Source organism: Atractosteus spatula, chromosome 12 (assembly GCF_055471065.1).
Source record: "Atractosteus spatula isolate fAtrSpa1 chromosome 12, fAtrSpa1.hap1, whole genome shotgun sequence".
Classification (NCBI taxonomy): Eukaryota; Metazoa; Chordata; class Actinopteri; order Semionotiformes; family Lepisosteidae; genus Atractosteus; species Atractosteus spatula.
Window position 1 is genome coordinate 183,197 of NC_142717.1, and position 23,384 is coordinate 206,580.

The 23,384-nt window shown below is 36.7% G+C and overlaps 1 protein-coding gene across 3 annotated transcripts in view; it reads right to left on the reverse strand.

Moving 5' to 3' along the window:
* Nucleotides 1-362: 362 nt before the first annotated feature.
* Nucleotides 363-23,384, reverse strand: part of dnah5 (dynein, axonemal, heavy chain 5) — a 78,595-nt gene continuing 55,573 nt past the window's right edge. For all 3 annotated transcript variants that reach the window (XM_088929161.1, XM_088929162.1, XM_088929163.1), the window contains 23 exons: nucleotides 23,038-23,152; nucleotides 21,882-22,058; nucleotides 21,444-21,647; nucleotides 20,677-20,856; nucleotides 19,911-20,048; nucleotides 17,315-17,450; nucleotides 15,364-15,680; nucleotides 14,895-15,050; nucleotides 13,926-14,108; nucleotides 12,859-13,102; nucleotides 11,817-11,931; nucleotides 11,031-11,221; nucleotides 9,493-9,614; nucleotides 7,598-7,747; nucleotides 6,610-6,855; nucleotides 6,258-6,477; nucleotides 5,157-5,362; nucleotides 4,280-4,483; nucleotides 3,178-3,393; nucleotides 2,487-2,699; nucleotides 1,379-1,531; nucleotides 825-1,056; nucleotides 363-514 (listed from right to left, as the gene is read on the reverse strand). In XM_088929161.1, the coding sequence (XP_088785287.1) occupies nucleotides 363-514; nucleotides 825-1,056; nucleotides 1,379-1,531; nucleotides 2,487-2,699; nucleotides 3,178-3,393; nucleotides 4,280-4,483; nucleotides 5,157-5,362; nucleotides 6,258-6,477; nucleotides 6,610-6,855; nucleotides 7,598-7,747; nucleotides 9,493-9,614; nucleotides 11,031-11,221; nucleotides 11,817-11,931; nucleotides 12,859-13,102; nucleotides 13,926-14,108; nucleotides 14,895-15,050; nucleotides 15,364-15,680; nucleotides 17,315-17,450; nucleotides 19,911-20,048; nucleotides 20,677-20,856; nucleotides 21,444-21,647; nucleotides 21,882-22,058; nucleotides 23,038-23,152 (4,270 nt within the window). The remainder of the gene's footprint in view (nucleotides 515-824; nucleotides 1,057-1,378; nucleotides 1,532-2,486; nucleotides 2,700-3,177; nucleotides 3,394-4,279; nucleotides 4,484-5,156; nucleotides 5,363-6,257; nucleotides 6,478-6,609; nucleotides 6,856-7,597; nucleotides 7,748-9,492; nucleotides 9,615-11,030; nucleotides 11,222-11,816; nucleotides 11,932-12,858; nucleotides 13,103-13,925; nucleotides 14,109-14,894; nucleotides 15,051-15,363; nucleotides 15,681-17,314; nucleotides 17,451-19,910; nucleotides 20,049-20,676; nucleotides 20,857-21,443; nucleotides 21,648-21,881; nucleotides 22,059-23,037; nucleotides 23,153-23,384) is intronic.

A 23,384-nucleotide genomic window follows, 5' to 3' on the forward strand; every position in this document is an offset into this window, starting at 1 on the left:
TTGATCTTAACCATACTGAATATGCTTTAAAATCTTTAACATGCACATTTTGTTTAGAAATACCTGAAGGATTATTTGACATGAACCAAACAAGGAAGTTTATTTTTAAGGTGTACAAATGAAGTTGTATTCAGTAAAATAGACTTAATACAGTAGGCAAGTTCCAAATATACTTGGATTTTTTACTCCTTTCATGTTCTGTATAAAATAAACAGTACACACTGTACAAGTACATTATGCAATTAGCATACCACAGACTTTGGTTTTATGGAGGAAGGAGTCAAATATGCATTGTAGTTTAATTTTAACATTTGCCTGCATGTCCTTTGCAAGTAAGACAAAGGAACAGAGCTTTATAACCTTTACTTCACATCACACAGCAGTGCAACCCCACGCAGGATCCAGTGTTCTGGGGGCTGGACTGTTCGGAGCTCCACAGCAGCAATGTAATTCAGGTCTGTCCTCACAGGCTTCTTATATATTGGACAAGTATACAAGCGGGGATCCTTTAAACCTAAAATCAAAACAATTTGCAAACAATAAGATGACGGGTTCAATACCAATACCAGCTGCATTCAATACCAAGCTGACAGAATCAGTCACATATATGACAAATCACCTTTGGACCAGAAATAGTTTAGGAAATGTTAAAGTATGTTTTAAGCAGAACACTAAGCTGTCATGCAACACCAAGCTGTCATAATATTAAACAGCAAGTAAGGGTAGAAGACTGAGCTTCAATGCATCATATTTCAAATAGATAAGAATTATTTTTGCATTAATGAGACAAACCTAAAGTTGTTAAAGGACTTTCTAGTACTCACCATTGTTTTCTGCATAGATCCTAATGACAGGCATCATCTCAAACAACACTTTAGGTTTCGATTCAATGAGTTTGCAGTTCCTTCTGTCCCATCCTGCTCCCTCCAAATACAATCCATACACATAGACACCTTCAGTAGGAGGCTGGGTGATGTCATCCTTCATCCATTTGGTCACCTCGTTGCACAGGACCATTCGATCGAGAGCCCAGCCCTTGTTTGCTCGGGTGATTTCCTTCACAAACACAGGTCAAGGCTGTTAATTTTGGAAGACTTTTAAAAATAAAATTAAAGTACAGTAAAACCTTGATATTCGCAAATTACGTATTCTTGATTTCGCCTATTCTCACTAAATATTCAAATGACCACTTTTTTCAGCATTCAGTTACTTTAAAGCTAATAAATAAAAGCTTTTAATGTAACCAATAAAATGTAAGTTTAAAAAAGGGGTATTTAAACTGATGTTAAAATGAACCTCAATGACCATTTTCTTTAAGGACAAAGCAATGTATTTTGCACTACCCTTAAGACTTACATTTTCATCCCACCAAACATACCTGTCTCATTGCTGTTAAAAAGCCTTGAGGGTTAAAGAACCCTGTCATCCAGAAGCAGCTTGGTCGTCCCTCAAAAATCCAGGACTGGAACTGACGGTTTCTTTCCAACAGCTCTGTAAACCAGAATCCCAGAGTACTGGAAGCCCAAGATGCCTATAAGAAATAACATTTTTGACATACAGTATAAGTACTTACAGAATGTGCTATTCACCAATTTTTCTGTCATTTCCCACTGGACAAATGTCTTTTCTGTACTTTCTATAATCTCCATCATTTAAGATAAAACTTCAACTTCAAAACTGTTAGAATGAGTATCAGCGTCCCATTTAGCAGGAGATGTCTGTATCAAAAGTGTTTCTCATTTACAGCATATTTATAACTGAAGAGAAAAATTCTAAAAACACTCAAGGTGAATAGTCAATGTTAAGCAGAGCACTACTGAGAGATGTGATAAGAATCCAGGGCTTAATGAAAATGTTAGCTACAGGATAACAGAAAAAATAATTTTGTTGTACCTATGAGACAGTCAGTCATATTTCAAGGTCAAAGACCAAATGAAACATGAACACCAACGGCACATTAATAATATGTGACAAATCTTCAGCTTAGTAAAAGTACTGTACTGTACTGTATAACAAGTACTGTATATTGAAATAGACATGCAACTGGAATGTCAGACTCTAAACACAAAACACAGCTCCGTATTCCCTCCATCCATTTTCTAAGTGCTTCTTCCAATTCAGGGTCGCGGGTGAACTATCCTGGCAAGCAATGCGTGCAAGGCAGGGCACACCCTGGACAAGATATTAGTCCATCGCAGGGCAGACACACAAACACAAAACAGTCATACATCCACTCACAACAGGCTAACAGTATGTTTTTGTACCATGGGAGGAAATTGGAGCACACAGAGGGAGCTCATAAAATGCGGGAAGAACAAAGGGCTCATAGAACATCTGGCAAGCTTTGCTGCTTCATGCAGATCTACTGTACAGGAGCTACAGAACACTGTAATACACTAGCCATAGTGGAAGAAACTTGTATTAAAAAATTACACTTTATGGGGACTAAAGGTTGTTCTGTCCCTGTTTGAGGATTAATCACCAACCTTTTTCCAGCGGGCTGGGATTCTGGCATCATACATGCAGTCTAAGGCATCCCGAAGATTCTCGCTCATGATGATGGTCCCGTCGATGGCAAGTTTAAGGTCCGTCAGAGTGTTTCGCACCAGGACGATAACCCTCTGCATTCTGTCAATCTCCTGCCGCAGGAAGATGTTCATCGGCTGCAAGGGGCCCATCTTCTGAAGCCTTTCCCTCACCTGACAGAGCGATAAGTATTAATCATAACTTTAGACAGTTCAAGTAGCTGCGTCAGCACACGTAGGCTGCAAAGGAACCGGTAAAGGTTTATTCCATGCTGAAAGGAAACGAAAAGAGACAATGTTTTGGCTGTGGAGCCTTCTTTGACACCTGAAGAAGGCTCCATAGCCGAAAAGTTGTGTCTCTTCTTTTCAGCATGGAAAAAACTTTTACCTATAACTTCAGACATATACACTATACTGCAGACCTTATTACTGTTAATACTGCAATGCATTTCAGATGAGCTCCTTTAGAATATACGAGAAATAAATGGTTCAACAGCTCATTTCATTCATAGATGTCTCCTAATTGGCTGTGAACCTAGAGCGCAAGGTTTTAAAATATTCAAATCAGAAGCCTATGGGCTGCAACCTTTTTGGTTGCTTTTGAGATGTTGAATTGCATAAAGAATACCTTGTGCTGTACAACATTACTCACCTCAAATGGGACATAGTCTGGCGGCAGCTTCTCCAGCATGTCATCAGCCAGTCTTCCCACAATGGCTTCTCTGGTCTCCCCTCCCCCGCTGGAGCTGTCTTTGGGCTGGATGCTCAGGATGGTGTCTAATACGTCTTTAGCCACCTTGCTCTGATAGGTGATGTCAGCATTGGGGTGAAGTCCAAACACCTCAGGAGTGTCATAAACAGGTAACCCCTAAAAATTGGGACATTACACAGTAATAACACACAGATGTTACTGTGTTACTTCACTGCAATTCAGGTTAGCTTCCTACTTGTAGAGGAAGCAGAAGTGATCAACCCTTTGGGAGGTGGAGTTTTATTAAGCCATTGATTGGTCACTATAATTCAAGCTTCATATTTGTAATTCATTTTAAATTAAGCTTTGTAACAACTAAGTCAGCACTAAGGCTTGAATATATACAAAAGTCAAAGTTAAGTAACTAACAAATTATCAATAATATCTATATACACTAACTGGTATTCTAAATTTGAAAAGACTAGCCCTTGTGTTTTTTTCAACCTAATAAGAGGAAATGAATGTTATAAAGTTAAGTTTAAATTTAGGAACATTGGCCCTAGGTGTGAGTGTGTGCTTATCTGTGTTTGTGTCTGTTTTCCCTGTGATAGACTGCTATCCCATCCAGGGATGAATGAAAGTTTAAATGCTGTAGCAGTATAATTGACCTAATTTCAAGCAGTAATGCCACATGATGCAATACATTTACTTAAGACAAAAAAATCAGCTTTCATCAGTACTGCAAGATGTAACATTTATTTGCATGTTTTATTCTAATTGCTACTGAGAAAATTTATTCACTTATTTTTTAAATCAACTCAGCCAAACAATCATCAGAAACAAAAACATTAATATTAAATGAATAACATACTTTCTTTTTTCATCAAGACACACAATTCCTTGCTTGTACAGTAGGTTTCTTATAGTAATTACACTTACTATAACTGTAGTTAGGCACAAATTCCTGTTGAAATGAGTACTTTTTGAGTTGTATTGCCTCGTGCTAATAAAATATTATGAACATGTTATAGATAGCCAAAGGTAAAACCCTAAAATTACTGACCTGAATATACTGAAGATACTGGTCCACATTTACACATTTGGGAATACTATAGCCTTTGTAGAAAAAGAAGTCTGCTCCAAACATGTTCTCACTGAACCAGACTTTGGAAAATGTGTTCAGTAGTCGCTTATCATAGTCATCAGTCACTCTGCCACCATACTGGATCTCTCCTATCATATAGCGCACTGTGTTCCAGGATACTCCCTGAAAAATACATTTATCTTTCCCTGTCAGCTTGCATGGAAAATTTACAACACATCAGGAATTTATACAGTACATGATCTTCTGACCCACCTACCCAATGTGTCATTCACATTTTGACATGCTACAACTCCTACTGCGACATGAAGCAGACTCAGAAACAATTAAAGGCATATTCCTGACTGATGTCTGTGTAGGTGTGTGGTGTCCCTGTACCACTAGTAGCTGTGGGAGCCATGGTGAACTAATCCCAATCCCTGCTCAGGCAGTACAAAGCCAGACACATGGTGTTGGGTTTGCAGAGCTCACCCTGCACTCAGAGCAAACATACCCATCAGCTGTGCCACACAGAAGCCTGCATTATTCAAAAACCCTTTCATCCTTTTTTACAATTTAAGAAGCTTTATGATTGAGAGAAGAAATTCTCAAATTGAAAGGTTAATTATTGATACTTTATGTAACATTATTCAGGTACAAGGGGCAAAGATTTTACAGAACAACTTTTGTGAACTAAAGTTTCCTTTACATCCATGTATATAAAAGTAAATAATGATCTGCCCTGAAGAAATAGAATTAGAAATAATGTTCTCAAGGAACCATTAAGACACAATATAAACTATGTAGAGAAGAGATTAAAGTACAACCTGAATTTAAACTACTGAGTTTTTATTCCTACCTTTTTTATGTCCATGTCATCTAAGTGGTTTTGGATAAACTGCACTGTTGCGTTAAAATCTGCCTGATTAAACTCATATGGGATGTTCCATCCCAGTGGTCCAAACTTGCGTCTCTCCTGTACAGTGGAATGTAGGAATGCCACAGCATAGAGCATAGGTTTCCACTGAGTCATGTTGCTGACATCCAAGAGGTCCTGGTTGATGCCTGAGAAAATGCAGCCAAAGACAGAAGTGCTTAATGTTCAGATATATTCAGCTGTCAGGCTCAGTTGTTATACTTGGACAGTTGACAGCCTTTGCTTAGGACTGACACTGCAATGCAATTATAACTTGACACTTAGTAGTGTAACACAGGCATAACAGGCAGATTTATCTGTACAGTGCATTTAATCTTAAAAAAATCTTCTCTTTTTTACCACTTTTCAATTAAGTTCATCACACTGCAGTTCTTGACCTCTCCAATATTTGCTGTAAAGCCAAACACTGCTTTTCACAACACAATTACAAAAAAATTAAGCCTAGGCCAAAGGGATGATTGGCAAAACTCATACTGATACTATCCAGTTTCACAGGTAGCTAGTGGGCATCAAGTGTCACCAAAAAAAGCAATGCTAAACAATACTAAAAATAATAAAACTGTTATATAAAAATGTCTTACTTAAGTCTTACTTATGCAAAACAGTTAGGATTTTTGAATTTGAAATGTCTCTTATAGTAGTCATCTATATCATTCCTTTTTTTCTTAATTGCCATATAAATGTCTTCAGAAATGGTCTCAAACAAAAATATAATTCTAAAATACTGAAACACCACATAAATGCAAAGTGGCTTAATGAGGTCTGAGTTGGGAGTTAATTTCATGTTGAAAAGTAGAAAGAGAAAACAACTTTTCAGCTGTTGAGCCTTCATCAGATGTGAGCAGGTATACCAAGAGTCATCCCCACACACGAAGAGTTTAACAGCTGAAATAACACCTTTGTGATCCTTTGTTTTTTTAATGGCACTTTTTAAAAATGGTATCACATATCTTTCTGTGCCATTTCTCAAACTCAGAATTTTTAATACAGGTATATAGTTAAGTATTTTATTTTTAGGCTTACCTCCGTATGTTCTCTTGAGGCCAGCCTTTAGTCCTTGAGGTGGCTCATTAGTGAACTTAATTGACATCTGTAGAAGAGTAATGGGGAACTGCTTATGGACTTCAGTGGTCATCCATAGACGAAAAGTCTCATGCACTGTCTCCGTTTCAGTGATAGTGTCCATCAGCTCATCCAAGAAATCAAGTCCCAGGTGACAATTCTGAAGAAGGGCCCAACCACCCTTTCCAGGAAAGCAATATCAGAGAATTGTTGAGCATGGTGATGACAACAATAAGATGTCACTGTGAATTCAAGCTTTTTTAAGTTAGAAACAAATACATAAGTGTTATATAGCATAAATGGACACACTCACATTGGTCATGGTCTGCTGCAGTAGCTTTCGAGCATGGACTCCCTGTCCTTGACCCATGGACACATAGCGCGTTTCTATTTTCAGCCTCTTTCCCAGAGCAATGATGGAATCTGTGGGATCGGAACCCATTGACAAGAAGCAGATCAGAGGGATTCGAGGATCCGATTCCTCCCAGGTGTTTTCCAGGTCCAGTATAACTCCCTCAGCATATTTCTGTCCCATGGAGTCCATTATGTATTTGCGAGCCTTTTCAGTGGTAAAATAAACCATATGAAATCATCAAAACTGTACATTCAAAGCATAAAAATCTTCTATCACAAATATCAACAATGAATGAAGAAATTGTGATCAGGTACAGTAGCTATCTTGTTTTATGTAGGACTTCACTTTCACACTCAGTCTTTTGATACAAAGGTTGTATTCTTGTTAAGAGTTAATTGTCCACAGTTTGCACAATGGGCCAAATTTAAGGAGCAAAAGTGAAAACCTTTTGGTTGTAGAAGTCTGTTTCTATTTGAACCGAGTTTCAAATTTGATTTGTACAACTGTTTACAGGAACAAGATTTTGAAAGGATTTTTGAACATGCAGGTCAGGTCAACATCTTGGTTGAAGCAGATCCTCAATTTGTGCCACAAAATTAATGGCTTATCTGTACCAGTCTACCTGTCTAGTATGATGTTACTAGGCTGCCTGATCCAAGAGTATCAATGCTTTTAAAATTGGGAAGAAAAAAACATACTGTCACTATAAGTTTCCATTACCTGGATGTCTAATAAGGTGTCAATGTCACACTGCAAGAAAATATGTCGACATCTTTGGAATTTCACAAATAGTGAAATGATAGTTCCAGTCTTAAAAACAGAACATGTTCAGTATGACAGCCATCTACATAATGAGCCCAAACTTAATGATGTTTATTGTGAGAGCATTTTACTTAATAAAATTAATTGCAATTATGATTCTTTATTCTGATCCTTTCTTTAATACCTGGGCGATGGTTCTGTCAGGACACCATGACCTTATCAAAAGAAGTCGCCTGAAGCAATCCAGAGCCTGGTCATAAGCATTGGGGATACTTTCCTCTTCAGGGGCCTCTTTATCAAACCAGTTTTTCCATTGCTTTTCATTTCTGCTAATCTACAGAAAGACAAGAAACAGGGGTCAAGGAACAAACAACACCTAAACCTGATTTGTAGGAGCTCCATCCATTTTAATCTAAGGGATTTAACTCTGAGCTCTAGCCTTACTTGGCCTCACATAGACATGCTTCATTACCATTTTTACATAGTAAACCAAACATTATGGATAACAAATAGTTGTTGTTTTTTCCCCACCGTTCCTTCGACTACGACGACTATGCAGCGACAACATTGATTTCCAGAACCAAGCCCTCAAAATGTACTCTTTTTTCCATCAACAGAGGATACCCTAGCAGTGTTACTGACAGGGCTCTTGCCTGAGCCAAAAACACCCCTCAGACCATCAACTCGAGCAGGAACTCCCACTGTAACAACCGCATTCCCTTGGTGCTTCTCTACCACCCCAACACACTTCCTATCCCCAGGACTATTAACCACAACTTTTCCATCCTACAGGATGATCCCTCCATCATCTTTCCTGACCGCCCCATCATCTCATATCGCCGATCACCTAATCTGCGTAACCTTCTTGTTCACAGCTCCCTTGTCCGCCCTCAGCAATAATCCACACCAGGCACTTTCCCCTGCAACAGAGCTCGCTGCATCACCTGCAAGTACATATCTAACACCACACTCATTCAAGGCCCCTCAGGACAATTCCGGTTCACTTGAATGACATCTTGTACCTCCAGAAACCTTATTTACTGTATCTCTTGCAGTAAATGCCCAGCCACCTACATTGGAGAAACAGGAAGGAGACTCGGAGACCGCTTCAGAGAACGTTAGGGCTGTGAAGATTAAAGATTTCTCCAAGCCCATAGTTTCTCATTTCACCTCTGACGGCCATGATCACACTAATCTCTCTGTGTTCTCAAAGATGGTTTTCCTAACTCATACATCAGAAAGACTACAGAAACTAAAATTATACTTCTCTCAACGACAGACTACTTTTCTTCTAAATTCTCTCTATTCATTGTAGGTTTAATTTCACACCACTCTTCACCTATCCTGACTTCACACCACCTGATTGGCCACTCTGTCTGTCCCCTGCTCCCGCCTCTCGCTCTCGCTCCTCCTCTCTCCCACCTTTTGTTCTCCTGCTATATTACCTTTGCTATCTTCCCTGTCTTTCTCACACCTGAAGAAGGCTCCACGGCCAAAACGTTGTGTTTTCTTTCTTCTCTTTTCAGCATGGAATAAACCTATTACTTGTTCCTTAATTAGGACTAGCCTATTAGAAATCTACATGAATCAATGCTTGTTAACAATGGATGTTAAATAAGTGAAAACATAAGTAAATATTGGATTTAGAATGCTTTCTAGTTAAATGTTTCCATGCTGAAAAGAGAAGAAAGAAAACACAATATTTCGGCTGTGGAGCCTTCTTTAAGTTTGACCCTGGTTTATTGGCCTTTCACACATTCTTATGTCACAGGAAATAAAACAGTGCAAATCATTGTTTTCGTTGCCGGTCAATTTAATTAAAAACAAAAAAAACAATTTCCATAATAGTTTAAATAACTTTCCAATCTGATTTATTTTATGTTTTTATTCATGATAACAACAAAGAAACAATTCACACTATATTTGCCCACTTAAATGAAAAAGGCCACTAGAGAAGGAGTTTCCAGTCCTGATCCTGGAGGAACACACGCCTACAAAAGTGACTTGGGACTATATTTTTATTCTCCACCTAATGTATATTTGAACATTAAGCTGCTTTTCAGATTCTTGGCTACTCACTTGATCAAGAATATCAGAGAACTGCCAAAGCTTACTGAGCTCCACCAGATTCAGCCACGTCATGTCCAGTATCCACTTGGCAGCCTTAGGAGGACAAGCTTTCAGATCTAAGGAAGCTCCACCTAAGAAGCAATTAACAATATCAAAATTATTTCCAGAACATATTATTTGACCAATTTCTTAACCAGCATATCATTGAGCCTAAGGGAATTGCACTTCAGTATTCTGAACACGATAAAGTCAAAGGAGCACAAAACAAAGACAAAGGAAATGTCCTAGTGCTGAACAAGGCCAAAGTGGTAAGATTCACATGTTGTCATACAACATTATTATTGCAACTATTTGTATTGTAACTAATAGTTTAGAGCATCTGATCACACAAAGCTGTGGTTTAAAACTCATACACCTCTTTAAACTGATAAAAAATGTAAATCCAAATAAGAACAATTAATATTCAGATTAACACAAGACGTCAACAAATAGATGTGAAAAGAGATTAATTCATTCTGTACAGTGAATTCATGCTTAGATTTTTTTAATTTTAATTGACCATATTCAATTTTGTCTTTACATTAATGGTACTATACAGTATATAACACCAACCTATCTGGTTGGTGTATGTTAAAAATGCACCACCAACAAGGAAATATTGCCTACACCTTGTGCAGCACAAAAATAAACCTTCAATTTAATTCAGCACATTGTCATCTGTGCTTGGAAAACACTGTTTAATATCCACACATTGATCTGTCTCCATGTGAAATATGGTAAATATTTAAGAACATGAAAATAAACAAGGAAAATATGCCAAATGATAAATTACAACTATGTGCCTTTATGTTACTCTCATGCTTTCATCATGATCATTCCTATAGCTGTCATAAAAACAGTACACTCTAGAGTAACTTTAATGGGGATAATAGTATTAAATCTTCAATTAAAAACATCATAACAATAATGAGCAATATTATCCATCTGTATCCACTCAGCCATTCAGTCTTTCAATAATTAATACTTCTAGGATAGAAAAGATTTATCCTAGATTTTAAAATATTTTAAGATTTTGATCTCTAGAATGTGATAATTGAGTTTAAAAAAATATATCATATTTAATTATTTTAGTTTCAAAGAATTAACTATGTAAAAAATAATGAGTTTAGCAGATATCCAATATTTCTAAATCATGTTTCCTAAATCTACCACGTATTTTACAAAGAAACTGAAGCCTTTTGTTGACATATGAGGTACCAGATGACAAAACTATTTTGCCCTTAATGTTAGTGCTCAGCTTCAAAAATGACTGTATGAGATTCTTATGAGTTCAATGTGCACAGTGACATATTTTGAAACCAACATACCTATTTCAAACCTGAACTTGGTGTGACCCATCATCTGTTCATTTATAAAGGATAGACTAATTCCAAAACAGATATAATGACACAGACTTAAAAAGCCTACTTATTGCATCCCATAATATATTTTAAATAATGCAGATCTACATAATAGCACACAAGAGTGACAGGCTGTGTTCTGCTGACCTTTGATAAGGGTGAGGAACTCTTCATGTTTCACTATGTTGCTTTGCATATCAATCTTCAGAGTCAACAACAGAGTAAAAAGAAATTTGTGCTCTTCATAAAGGCCCCGTGCCGCATAGTTGTGTACTTCGAAGGTCATATATTCAATAATGTTAGCTATCCTCTTGCTGGTTATAGGGCTTTTGGATGATCTATTAAAAAAAAAAACATGACAATGTACTCTGTCACTACATCAAGAATAATACTGTATTTCCAGTTAAGCTGGAACAGTGTTCATAAACAACTAGGCCCAAATAACATTCTTTAATGTTTGCAAACTTTACACTAAAAAACAGATGTCAGGTTTTGTGATTTTATTTTTAAAAAGTGCTAACTTCAATTCTCATTAGCTGATGCTTATACTGTTAGCTAGTATCTTCATATACCTGTAAAACAAAAACCATTTCTCATATGCATTGGTAAGTAAGAAACAGGATTTTGTTTAGACAGCACAGAAATGTACTGTGACCTGAAAACTAATTCAATGAAAACACCTAATCACACCTGTTCGACCAATATAGCCACATATCTAGACTTGTATAAGACTAAATAATAATATTACAAAGAAATAGCCACATTATCACACTAAATTATCCAGTATTGTAAAAGTCCACAAAAACTGAGGCAGATGAGTTTGCTTTTTTCCACTATTAGAATTTGAGAAAATAAATTTACTCATTTTGTCCTCACATTTTTTTGTAATGAGTCCTGAAACCTTTTAAAAACTCTAAAAGGCTATCCCAATACCTGGCAAGAGATAAGTCAAAAAGCCCCAGGAACTGGCGCAGCGACGTTTGGTACATCACGTTGACCATGCTCATCTCTGTGATCAGGAAATACAAGATGCTGCCCCTGGTGGCAACTGTGTAACATGGAAATCATTAATTCCTGACATACATTTACACAATGTAAAACAATAATGTTTTTCCAAGTAATGCTTTCATCTTTAACCCTTTAGGGGAAATTTTTCATACACTTCTCTTTTCACACAAAGGTGCAATATGCCCATTCCCCAGGTCTTGTATGGGCTCTGTTCTGCAAGACTTTACATAAGGGTTTGTTGTCCTTTTAGTGGTTAACAGGTGTGTGATAATCACTGAAGGTGGGTGAGAGGATGAGAGAGAAGGCAGCAGCAGCTTGCAGTCCATGAGACAGAGAGAAAATAGAAAAACTTCCCCAAGTTAAAACCCTCTAATTAGAATAAACATCAAATATAGCACACACTTAAAATATACAGTAAATAGAGAGAATGACATTTAACAGATATATAAATACTGAACTGTCATTACCCTGTATTGTACTCTGCTTGTCTCAAGTCACATCGTGTGTTACTCACAATTGTCAATGAAAAAGCAAGACACAGGAGTGTAAAATGCAGTGCTGGTAGAAGCTGGTGGAGACTGCGTTACATTTACTTTACACACACACACCAAACAGTTCTTAACACAAAAATTTTATTATGGGACTAATGGGAATTGTTATCCTTTATTATTTTTAATTTAAACAACTCGAGTCATGCATAACCCTGGAGAGGGTGTAATCATGAATAATGAAATTAATGTTTTCTAAAAATCTCAAGCAATTTTGTACTTGAAGTACCTGCGTTTTTAAAAAGATTGCCATTGTCATGGCTGCACTAGAAGTATCTTTTCTAATATCACAAAGAAAGTTAGTGGGCAATAAGGGCAAGTTCAATTTGGAACAAAGATACCCAACATATGCCTTTAGATGAACATACTCAAAATCAATTCAGTGTCTATGCAGCCAAACTGAACCCATTTTCCTTTACCTGGTCTATACTCCTCACGAGCTGCATTGATTTGGATCTCTGTCTCAGCTGCAGTCTGCAGTTTCTGTGTAACCTCCTCAGCCGTCCTCTTTGTGTTGCTCAGAACAATGATGAGGCTCTCGTCATCCACCAGAGACCCCTGGGTGCTGGTGAGACGGAAGAGGAGGTTGTCCTCCAGCTCCTTCATTTTGCGCTTGTTTGAAGTCACATCCTCCATTAGGTCTGTTCTTTCTTTCTCCAATTCCTGTTCATATGTAGTTATACATAATATTTATGCACATATTTCTAAATTTCCTTAATGTATGCCCACTCTTCATGAAATTTAATGAATCCCCAGATTACTAAGATTAACTGATGTAATGTTGTTGTTTTTTATTGTCATCCATAACTTCCAACAGTCATCTGTAAAACCTTTCAGTGTTCTTCAAAAACAACATCCTGAACTCTGTTTTATCATTTTAAATGCATTAGATTTTTTAAAACATTTATCATTTTATGGGTCTCTATTTGAAGTTATAAACAATACCTCACTTTAAAAAGGCTGCAAATAAAATCACACTTTGAATAAGACTGAAATTATTTATAGCATATCCAAAAATGATCACATGGAATTAAAAGTGTTGCTGTAATCAAAGTCCATCTTAAAATTAGGGAGGAAAAAAAAAAGCTATATGAATCATCAAGACTCATTCACTGAAATTAAAGCTAACATCTTTTTTAGTAAGGCTTTCTGTAATTTTTTGTAATGTATTTAATAAGACGGTATGATGGTATATATCTTTGATTGGGAAGAAGTGTGACTAATAGACATCTAAAATACTAAGGGGAATGAATAAGCTTCAATAATAAGTCTATTATTTACATTCACTGACTAATATATTCTAACAAATATCCTCACAAAATGCTCCATAACCAAGGTACAAATATAATTGCACACCTTTCTTCCATTTCATACCTTCAACAGTGCAATTTAAGTGCACTGAGACATCTTCTGTCTCAGTGTTCATTTTCTCTAGACACTCTCTTTAGTATCCAGTCTATGTTGGGATCTTTTGATAGCCTCCTACCTGTTTTTCAGTAAGAATGACTCTGCCTAGAAGCTGATCCTCCAGTCCTTTCATGGTGACAGTAAAGTCAATGATGGATGTGCGTGCGCTGATCTCGGGGGTGTACGCCGGGTTGGGTAACTTAGTTGTGACATAAAGTCGAAAACCACTCATCACATCCACTTCCTTATCCCCTACTTTTACCTGATGCCAGATAGGGAGGAGAATGTTATCATATAAAGTTCAATTTAGTTCAATTTAAAGATGTTGTGTATTTTTTTCTATAGAAAACCATTTCAGGTCTTTCAGGTAATGAAAAAAGTGTATTAGAAAGCTGGTGCTCACATGCTAATGTAGGCTTAACATAAAAAAACATTTGTAATCATAAGAAAATCATTTTTATTCAGCTAAGCAATCTTTTTACCTTTGAATAAAATTCAGTTGGGACTACTTGGCATAATTGCTATTAATGTTCACAAAGTACCAAATATAACATTGTTCAGAACATAAATGCCTAACTGCAGGAAGCAAATGATTTCATTCAATTAATGATGGCTTTAAACTCCATCTTTACACAGAACCGCTGAGACAAGCAAGCTAAGGTATAATTTTGCCATCCAAGAATATCAGAGCCTATAAAAAGACAGGTGTTCCGCTGAAACTAAAAGTAATATTTTTTCCATAGAAATCAAGGGTGCACAGCTTCTCTTCAGGAGGGGCCATACCATCTTCAGGGTTTTATTCTACTGGGACTTAACTACTTAAGTCACCTAATAGCTGGCTTAACCTGACCAATTTCAAGTTCTTTGGATCCTAGTGTATGGACAGACTTGCAAACCTAATGGTACTGTATGTAACCCTTCAGACTGAACTTGTGCATCACTGAGAGGAAGCTCATTGGACAAATGCATGGATATGTCTGACTTTATATACATGTAGTGCATGGACTCAAATGTTATACGACAGCAAAACCCTCCATTGTCAGGGTACCTTGTACGTCGATCCTGTTTTGATGAAATTTTTTTCCAGGACGTTGTCCAGGGCGGGGTCCAGCTCCTCTCCCACATCCTCAATGAGCATCGGTCTGCCGAGGGACAAGCTGTCCTCCAGGTGATTCCTGAAGTACTTGTGGTTAAGGGAAGTTATCTACAATGAAAAAAGGAGTGCATTATAACTTATATTCATTACTTACAGAACACAATTAGTTTTTTCTTCATTTGGTCCTATGAATAACGTTTTTTATGTAACAGCATGGGAAACTGTAATGAATTTGAAAGCAAATAAGTCAGATATTGACATTTTATCATTTCACAAACATGATGTAGTAAACATTTGCTAATTAATAGTTACTTATCATCTAGGCAGTTTTCGTACATCTGTACATCCAATTTGGAATCATTCAAATTACGCCGTAAGAACTGGCTTTACAGAATATTTCTCATATAAGCTATGCAGTTACCTGTAGTTCATTCTTGGCTTCCTTATTTTTGATCCATATCTTGCCTTGTGTTTGTGGGTCAATTAACAAAGGGAAACGTGCAGCCTTAGTGACAATAATTCCATTCTGTATGGACAGATCATCATTAGGCAGCCCTTGCAAGTTCCATTCACTGACAGTCGGTGCATCGATCAACATCTCAGTGAGGTTAAGGTTGTTTCCAAAAGGGATTCGACGCGTCTTCATTTCTTTCTGCCAGTCGGTTAAAAGCAAGTTACGGAATTCTTGATTGAAAGGACCCGAGTATGACAGGAAAGCAGTAGCCAACAATACATCGCCTGTTAAAGAAAATGGCTAAATAAATTGAAGGCAATGTGAAGAAAGGTAAATAATGAAATAAATCAAATATATAAAGCTTAATAGATTGTGAGTGCATAACATTTAATAGATTTTATAAATACCAACTTTATTTACAACAATTAGTTTGCCCAGGTGGTTTGAATAGGTAGACCACTGTAACGCATTTTCCCCGCTTCATTGTAAACCCACCACCTGTCCATAGTAGTTCCAAGAATCAGCTGAAAAGTGGTTGGCTCTTGTGCAAATGTGGTCAGAACGTTGCTGAAATTTATGGACGTGTAGGGATGCTTCGTGTTACAGAAATACAGTAGGTAAGAGTGTAGTTCAATGCTTTTTCACAATAGCAAGAAGAATATTCAAGTGCCTTCCCCGCACATTATGTGAAAAGGAAGACAGACAGGTGAAACATGCTGTCACTGCAAAGACATTTTCACGGGGATTGTTACACAACTTAGTATCTCTGCTGTCTAGCAAAGCAACTAAAATATAAGGCTTTCTCTGCTGAATGTAATGTTTTAGTCTGATAAGGGGAAGCAGTCAGGCTATTGCAGACAACAACCACCGACCATGTCTGTATAAGACTGATGGCTTGGAGGTACTAGACTCCTTACCTCACAGTCCTAGTGTGGCACCCATGTCTCTCTCACAGAGGACAAAAAAAATGATTGAGATAAATGCCTTGTGTCAGCTATAATCGTGAATGGTTTGTGATCTAAATAGTTTGTTCTTTGAAGGGGTACAATACAGGGAAGCTCTACCTCTTTTGTTGATGTAATTCAGCCATTGGCTGAAGAAAAAGTGCCACCTTGGTGTCTGAAATGGTGGTGAAACAATATCACTTATATTTACATACAATATTATACTTATCAGTTACACCACTCAGGATCTGGACCAGTGGAGGTAATTAAATATTTTCATGCATTCCACAGGATACAAGATTGTTTTACTTTTTTTTCCAATACTGTTGTATAAAAACTTAGATATTAGTATTTTCTAAATTTCTAGTTTACTATATTCAAACTTTATACTAAAGTTTATTATATGATGCAAACAAACTCCTCCCAGGTTGACTGTCTACCACTATTGCTTTTATAGTGCTCTCCTAAAGGTACGACATTTAAGAATCTCCATGCTTAAGGAATCTATTTCATTATTAAGTTTCCCCAAATTAATAAGATAAAAGAAAATAGATGGGCTTGCCTATCTGTCACTTACGATAAAGACAAGAATAATTAACATGAGTAATTTTACCCAGAATTCTATATTCCCTCATCACTAAAGAGCAACAACCTAAAAACATCTGTCAGGAAGTAAGAGTTTTTCAGTGAGAAAACTACCTTTAGTTAACTACCTTGATTACATCCTAATGCTTAAAAATCTTTAAGAACTTTTAAAAAGTTCAATCTGAGACAATTACTCAACTGTATTATACAGAATTTTAAGACAAAGGTCATGGAGGCGAAAGAGTCCTGCTGTGAAAAAAAAATAGATACATCTCCCAGCAGCTGGTCAGGTGACCGAGCAGCAGCTCACTCCCCCAGAGGTTTCTGGGAAATGTGATCCCGACCGATCTGTGCTCGCACACCAGAGGTAAACTTGCAGTTTTACTTACCAACCAGCCGCTTGGTCTGCGCAGCAAACTCTTTGCTCTGCTCTGTCCACCTGGCTTTTTCTCCTGCAAGGCCACTGATTAAACTGGAAGCTGTTTGCATTTTGTGTCTGCAGCGGTCTGCATCCTCTAGCAGGGTCTAGGCAACACCAGGAACAGAGCAATTACAACCTGCAGCTGGCTGCACCAATATTCTAGTGTGCACACAGACCCGCCACCCAGAATTTCAATCACACATTATAATACGGTTAATACAAATACAAAGTTTGTGAAAACCTTTAGCAGGTTTGTCAAATGATGATGAGGCCCTCTTCTAAAAATAAGAGCCAGTCTCATTTTTTTCAGATTGCTAAATCCAAAAAGCATTCAGCAAAGTTGATTATGGCTCTATCTGACTGCACTGCATCCTCCGTGAGTGATTCTTGTGAGGTAAACCATGGACAGCCTGGCTGACACAATCCCACATAGTTCAACTGGAATTCAGCACATTGTTTTCAATCCAGCTTTTGAAACAGGAGCAAATGTGGTATGTGCAATTACCACTAAAAGATTACCACATTTTTAAAATCGATTGACAATATTCATTCCGTAACTGACACAGCTTCTAACCCAGCAATGACAAACATCTCCCTTGCTGTCAAACACCTGCTTGCATTACTTATTCAAGTTATATAAAAATAACAAATAATAAATAAACAACTAGCAGACCTAACTACTATAAAAGCTTGTATTATAGGGTTACTTTTTAATTGAAAATATGAAAATGTAACTATTTGAAAATGTAACTATTAAAAAATGTTTTGGATTCATCTGACACGAAATATCATTAACATAAAATCCAGGACTCTCCATGTATTCAATGGAAAATTATTTTTTGCTTGCTTTCTTGTATTGTTTTTAATGAAGATCTTGGTTTTCACCCATGGAAATCCATCTTGCTAAAGTACTGCAGCACTGCACTGTTCGGTAAAGAGTTACTCTATCATCTTCTCAAAATCTGTGTCGAATCCAAATATTGTGACAAACTGCCTCATCAGTGTTTTAACACTTTGACGAAATGCTGGTGTCCACATCTGCGGACGGCCGCAGTAAGTGCTGTTCTCGCTTTGTTAATAACGGCTTTTCAGTAAACCAAGTCATTCTGTTTTTTCTCCCTTTTTAGTGAAAGACATTGTACTCTTTATTTAAAGCAATTTCATTCCTTTGATGAATTACAGATTTCCAATTTATTTTTCACAACATGATGATTATGTATGTATTTTTCTACAATAATCAAGTAATAGCTTTTAATTATGGTAACTGCCCATAACCGGTAATGAAGAAGTTTCATATGAAATGCTAATTTGCCACATAATTTTGAGAAAGAAAGCAGTTTTTGTATGTGATAGTGTTATGTAAAGCTAAACCTTCAATGAAAGAAAATTACTTTAAAAAGATTTGGAACAAGTAGAAATTACAGAAATTGCTTTTGTTTGTAGTTTTTTCCACAGTTTAACTGTCCACATTCTATGGAATACAAATATAATATAGTCCTGATTATTTTACTGAATACATGTATGTATACATGTACTGTATGTACAGTAGTTACTCATTTTTAAAAACTGAGAAATAGCAAGGAGCTCCTTACAAACTAAAAATAAAAGGATTCATGGACATTAATGTTGCGATTTACTCTTCAAACGATTGCAGTAAATAAAAGGAAGCATTTATCTTAAAGTAAAAAAACAAGGTTATCCATTTTCAAAGTTAGTTTTTCTGTCTGTATATGTCTACATATATATACACAGTAAGAGCAAAATATTTAAGCCACAACAATTACCTGGAACCCTTGCAAGAAACTAATACATATTAATGATTCCTCTGGCAAGACCTATGTTAGAACAATTGAATTTTAATTGTATGAATTTATAATTAAAGTTCTAATTATACAATAGTTTACTAGACATAATTTGGAACATTGGTTGCACTTTTATGAAGGGTTCCCATTGGTTTTGCACTAAATTAAATTTTGAAAAATAAGAACAAGTCGTCCAGACTTTCATTAAATGTACTCACGCTGCATTATTTATATACTTTTTTAGATCCTTACATTTTTTCATTGTCTCAGGACAATAACTCAGAACAATTACTATAAAATATATTAAAGGTAAACTAGTAAATAAAATGCAATGTACTAAAAAGTAATTTCTCTATATAAATATATTAAATAAGTGTCATGCTTTTCATTCATTTTACAAAAGATGTCAGCAATATTTGCCATCTGTAATGAAATGAAATGAATTATATATATATACACACTGCCTGGCCTTATTTAGCATCTGGATAAGAATGGAACTGTTTAAGAAAACAAAGATGCTATTAGTAACTAATTGTATACTGTTTGATTGTATGCATGCAAATGCATTTTAAAATTGTATTTTATTTTTGCAAATTGCTTTTTAAAATTTGAAATTGTATAATAGCACTTATCTGCAATGCATTTTTCCAGCTTCTTTATGTCACCTTGAATGAGGGCATTTTGCTAACCAAACAATAATGTACCTGCTCTACTCATACTCTAGAGTCTCAATGTGTACTTGAATTGCATGTCATAATTTACCTGTTTCTCCATCATTGCTTGCTCATACTCAGCTTGCACAACATCTAGCTCGGCCTGCTTGGCATCCAGCTCTGCTTGTGCTTTCTGCAGATCTGCATTGGCTATAGCAAGGCGATTTTCCTGAACTGCCAAATTTGCCTAAGAGAAATTCAATAGGAATTATTAGTAGTTTCATATGTAGTGGGAATTCATTTTCAGCAAGAAAAATTAATTATCTGTTGAGACAAATGACATAGATTATAAACAGTCATGTCCCCTACATTACTTGGTAGTAGCATTTCAGCCTGTGGAATTTGACACACATACAGTACAGCTCTTATTCTAGGGGCTCACTGAGTATATTGCATCATACAGCTGATCAAGGGATGTGCATATAACCACAGGAAGAATGGCTCACCAATACAGCTTTGTACAGTTCTAACTTGATTCCACTTGTTTTTCAGCAACAACATTCATTGAAATTAAAGTAGTAAAATTAAATTTATTCTGAAAGAAAGAAGGAAGAAGCAGAAGATAACAGAAAGAAGGACATTTTATAAGGACACTAAAACATTGATTATATAAAGTAATTTTCAGCTTTAAAGTTAATTTACTTTAAAATAATCACAATAAATTGAAATAGCTTTGATTGTCTGGAGACATGATGACATTCCATGGTTACACATGGGACAGAGTTGTAAAGAGTTGTAGGAATACTCCTCATTCCTTGATTTCAACCTCACATGTCCACATGAATTACAAAATGTACTGTAAAATGTATCCGTACCTTCAAAGGAAGCACCTCTTTGTTAATGGAGAAGAAAGCAGCCATAGCTTCAGTCCAGGAGCACAGGCCAGCCACATTCCCACAGACTCTCTTGGCTGTTTCAATGTTATAGTCTGCCAGATCAAAGTAAGGGTGGAGTAACTCCACCACCTCTTCATTAATCGTGTCTTTGGGGAATGTCTAGAAACAATTTTCACACACAACAGATATTGTAAATTGAAATTAATTACCAGTGTTATTAAGTGAAATGTTTGGAAACACTGGCATCAGTCTTGATTTAGACCACAGAACATCTCTTTGTAAATAGCATAGGGTTAAATCTCTGTATTTGGATAAGAATGATAAAGAACTAAAGTTGCTTTTCACTTAAGATCAATACACTATGGATATCAGTAGTATCAATTCCTTAACTTACACCTGCTGTGGTTTAAGTGCATGTCAGAGAATAAGTGACAGAAGACACTCTACTGATGTCTTTTAGGAGAGATGCTCTTCAGTGTGTCTCTTAGGACTGGTATACAGTATTCACATTTCTTAAACAACACAATCCAGAACACATTTTGTAGCCACACAGAATACATAAAAACATATCTGTAAAACAACATTTAAGTGCTTACATTGAAGAAGTCCATTGAAGTGACATTTGAAGCTTCAGATAGATTGCAAGGTTTCTATGCTTCCTAAAACGACCCCTATTGTAACGACCCTTATTAAGCCCTCAGGTTCTTCGTGCAGTGTGTGTGATTCTAGATACCAGACTCCCATACCTGTAGACTTCCAAGGAAGTTTCCTGCTGTCATGAGCTTGAGTGACTCCTGCCAGGACGGAATAATGCAGTTCTTCTCAGGATCGATCTTTACAGTGTTAACCCTCCTTTGGAAGAGCAGCAGCACACAGTCCATGATGCGCATGATCAGGTGTGGGGGCCGTCCCAGTGTGCGTACTGTCGCAATGTCAGATGGTTTGATGGTCTACAGTAAATATTTTTTAAAAAATCAATCTAAACGCAAAGTTCAATTTGAAAATGTCATGATTGCAAGCTCAAACTGCAACAAAAGGGTAAATCTGAAAGGGGGGGGTTGATACTTTTGAAAGACGGTGTATATACCCTCACAAGTCATAATAACTTCTGTGAATGGGATCACTTTGACTGGAAACACACACTTCCAGATGCTTGCTAAGAAACCATGCCTATGCTTACACACCAGCAGAGCAGCCTCCGCCTCCTCCAGGGCTGGCTTGGCAGCTTCTAGTTTCTCTTCAGCTATGGCCTTGTCAGCAGAGATACTATCCACAATGGCCTGAGCCTTGTCTTTCACCTTCTGCACTTCCACCTTCACTTTCTCAGCTGCCTGAGCCTTCACTGTAACTTCTTTTAACACCTGAAGGAAAAAAAGGCAAAGCAATTTGATTTCAGATAAGAAAACTAATCAAAGAATGTTTACTAATGCTCTATGTTCAGATGGTTTCAAATGTTTTTGCCTTAAAGGGAATAGAGGAAAATGTACAGCAGCATGGAGAACTACAGTCTATTTAATTAAAGCATCTCTAGCTTGACCTTTATAACTTAAAGCTAATAAATGTTTTGTGACCTGTTATAACCCACATACATTTACAAAATTGTTCGCAAGTTAATTGGGACCCAAAACACACAGTTATTAAAACCCAGTTTTTAAAAACATACAGTACCAGTAACTGGAAACCGTGAGACCAATATATTTTGTTGTAGCATATCATCAGAACAATTTTCTGAATTATGAAATTAGATTTTAATGAAAGATACAGTATATGTTTATTATTTTTTTAAAGTATTTTTGATTTCATCATTTGTTTAAAAGCCCATGGCACAGTGAAGAGGGAAACTCATGGTAGACACATGCAAGCTAGCCCAGCAGCTAAGAGACACAGAGATGAGGGTGTCTTGAGAACTACTGTTCAAGTCCTAGAATTTGTGACCAAAAGAGGGATAAAGGAGAGGGGGTGTTTAGGGCACTGTGAGGAGCTAATGAGCATAAAAGAAAACTGATAAGCATGTCCTCAGATCACTGCCCCTGTCTAAAGTAGAACCTATAATAGATATTGGCCCAAGCCTACAGAACACTCTGATTTTTGGTAAAGACCTTATTTTGTCGGCTTTTGTTACGCTAGTAAACATAAGCCTGCCAGCCGAAACTAGAAAAATATAGAAAACATTAACTAGAACTTGGCATTTTTTTTAAATTGGTTTGTCTTATTTATATTTTTTAGTTTAACTAAGTATAGTTTCAAATAAGTATCTGTTTCCAGAATCATAAATGCAGTAGGACTGAGTGGATCACCTTTGAGTAAAAAAAAAAGGTAACCCAGAGATATTGTACAAACCATGTCTGCCTTCTCATTGGCAACTTGTAGTTCCTTTTCCTTCACCTCCAACTCCTTACTGAGGGCAGCCACAGACTCAGAGGCCTCTTTCAGCTTCTGCAGGCCTGTGTTCATTCTGTCAGGTGAGCAAAATGTGATCTTATAATTCCACATTGAAAAAAACATTGATGCTGGAGACTGAGTATGTGGTTAGTGAAATAAAGGATATAATTTCATATTTTTTATCCAAATTTGTTAACCCCTGTGTGAAAATCTGACGTGATGTGTATTGACATACGCTGTTGTGTACCACTTAGGACGTGCTGTATATATTGTGTAAATCAATCAAGAAACTCTCATTCGGACAC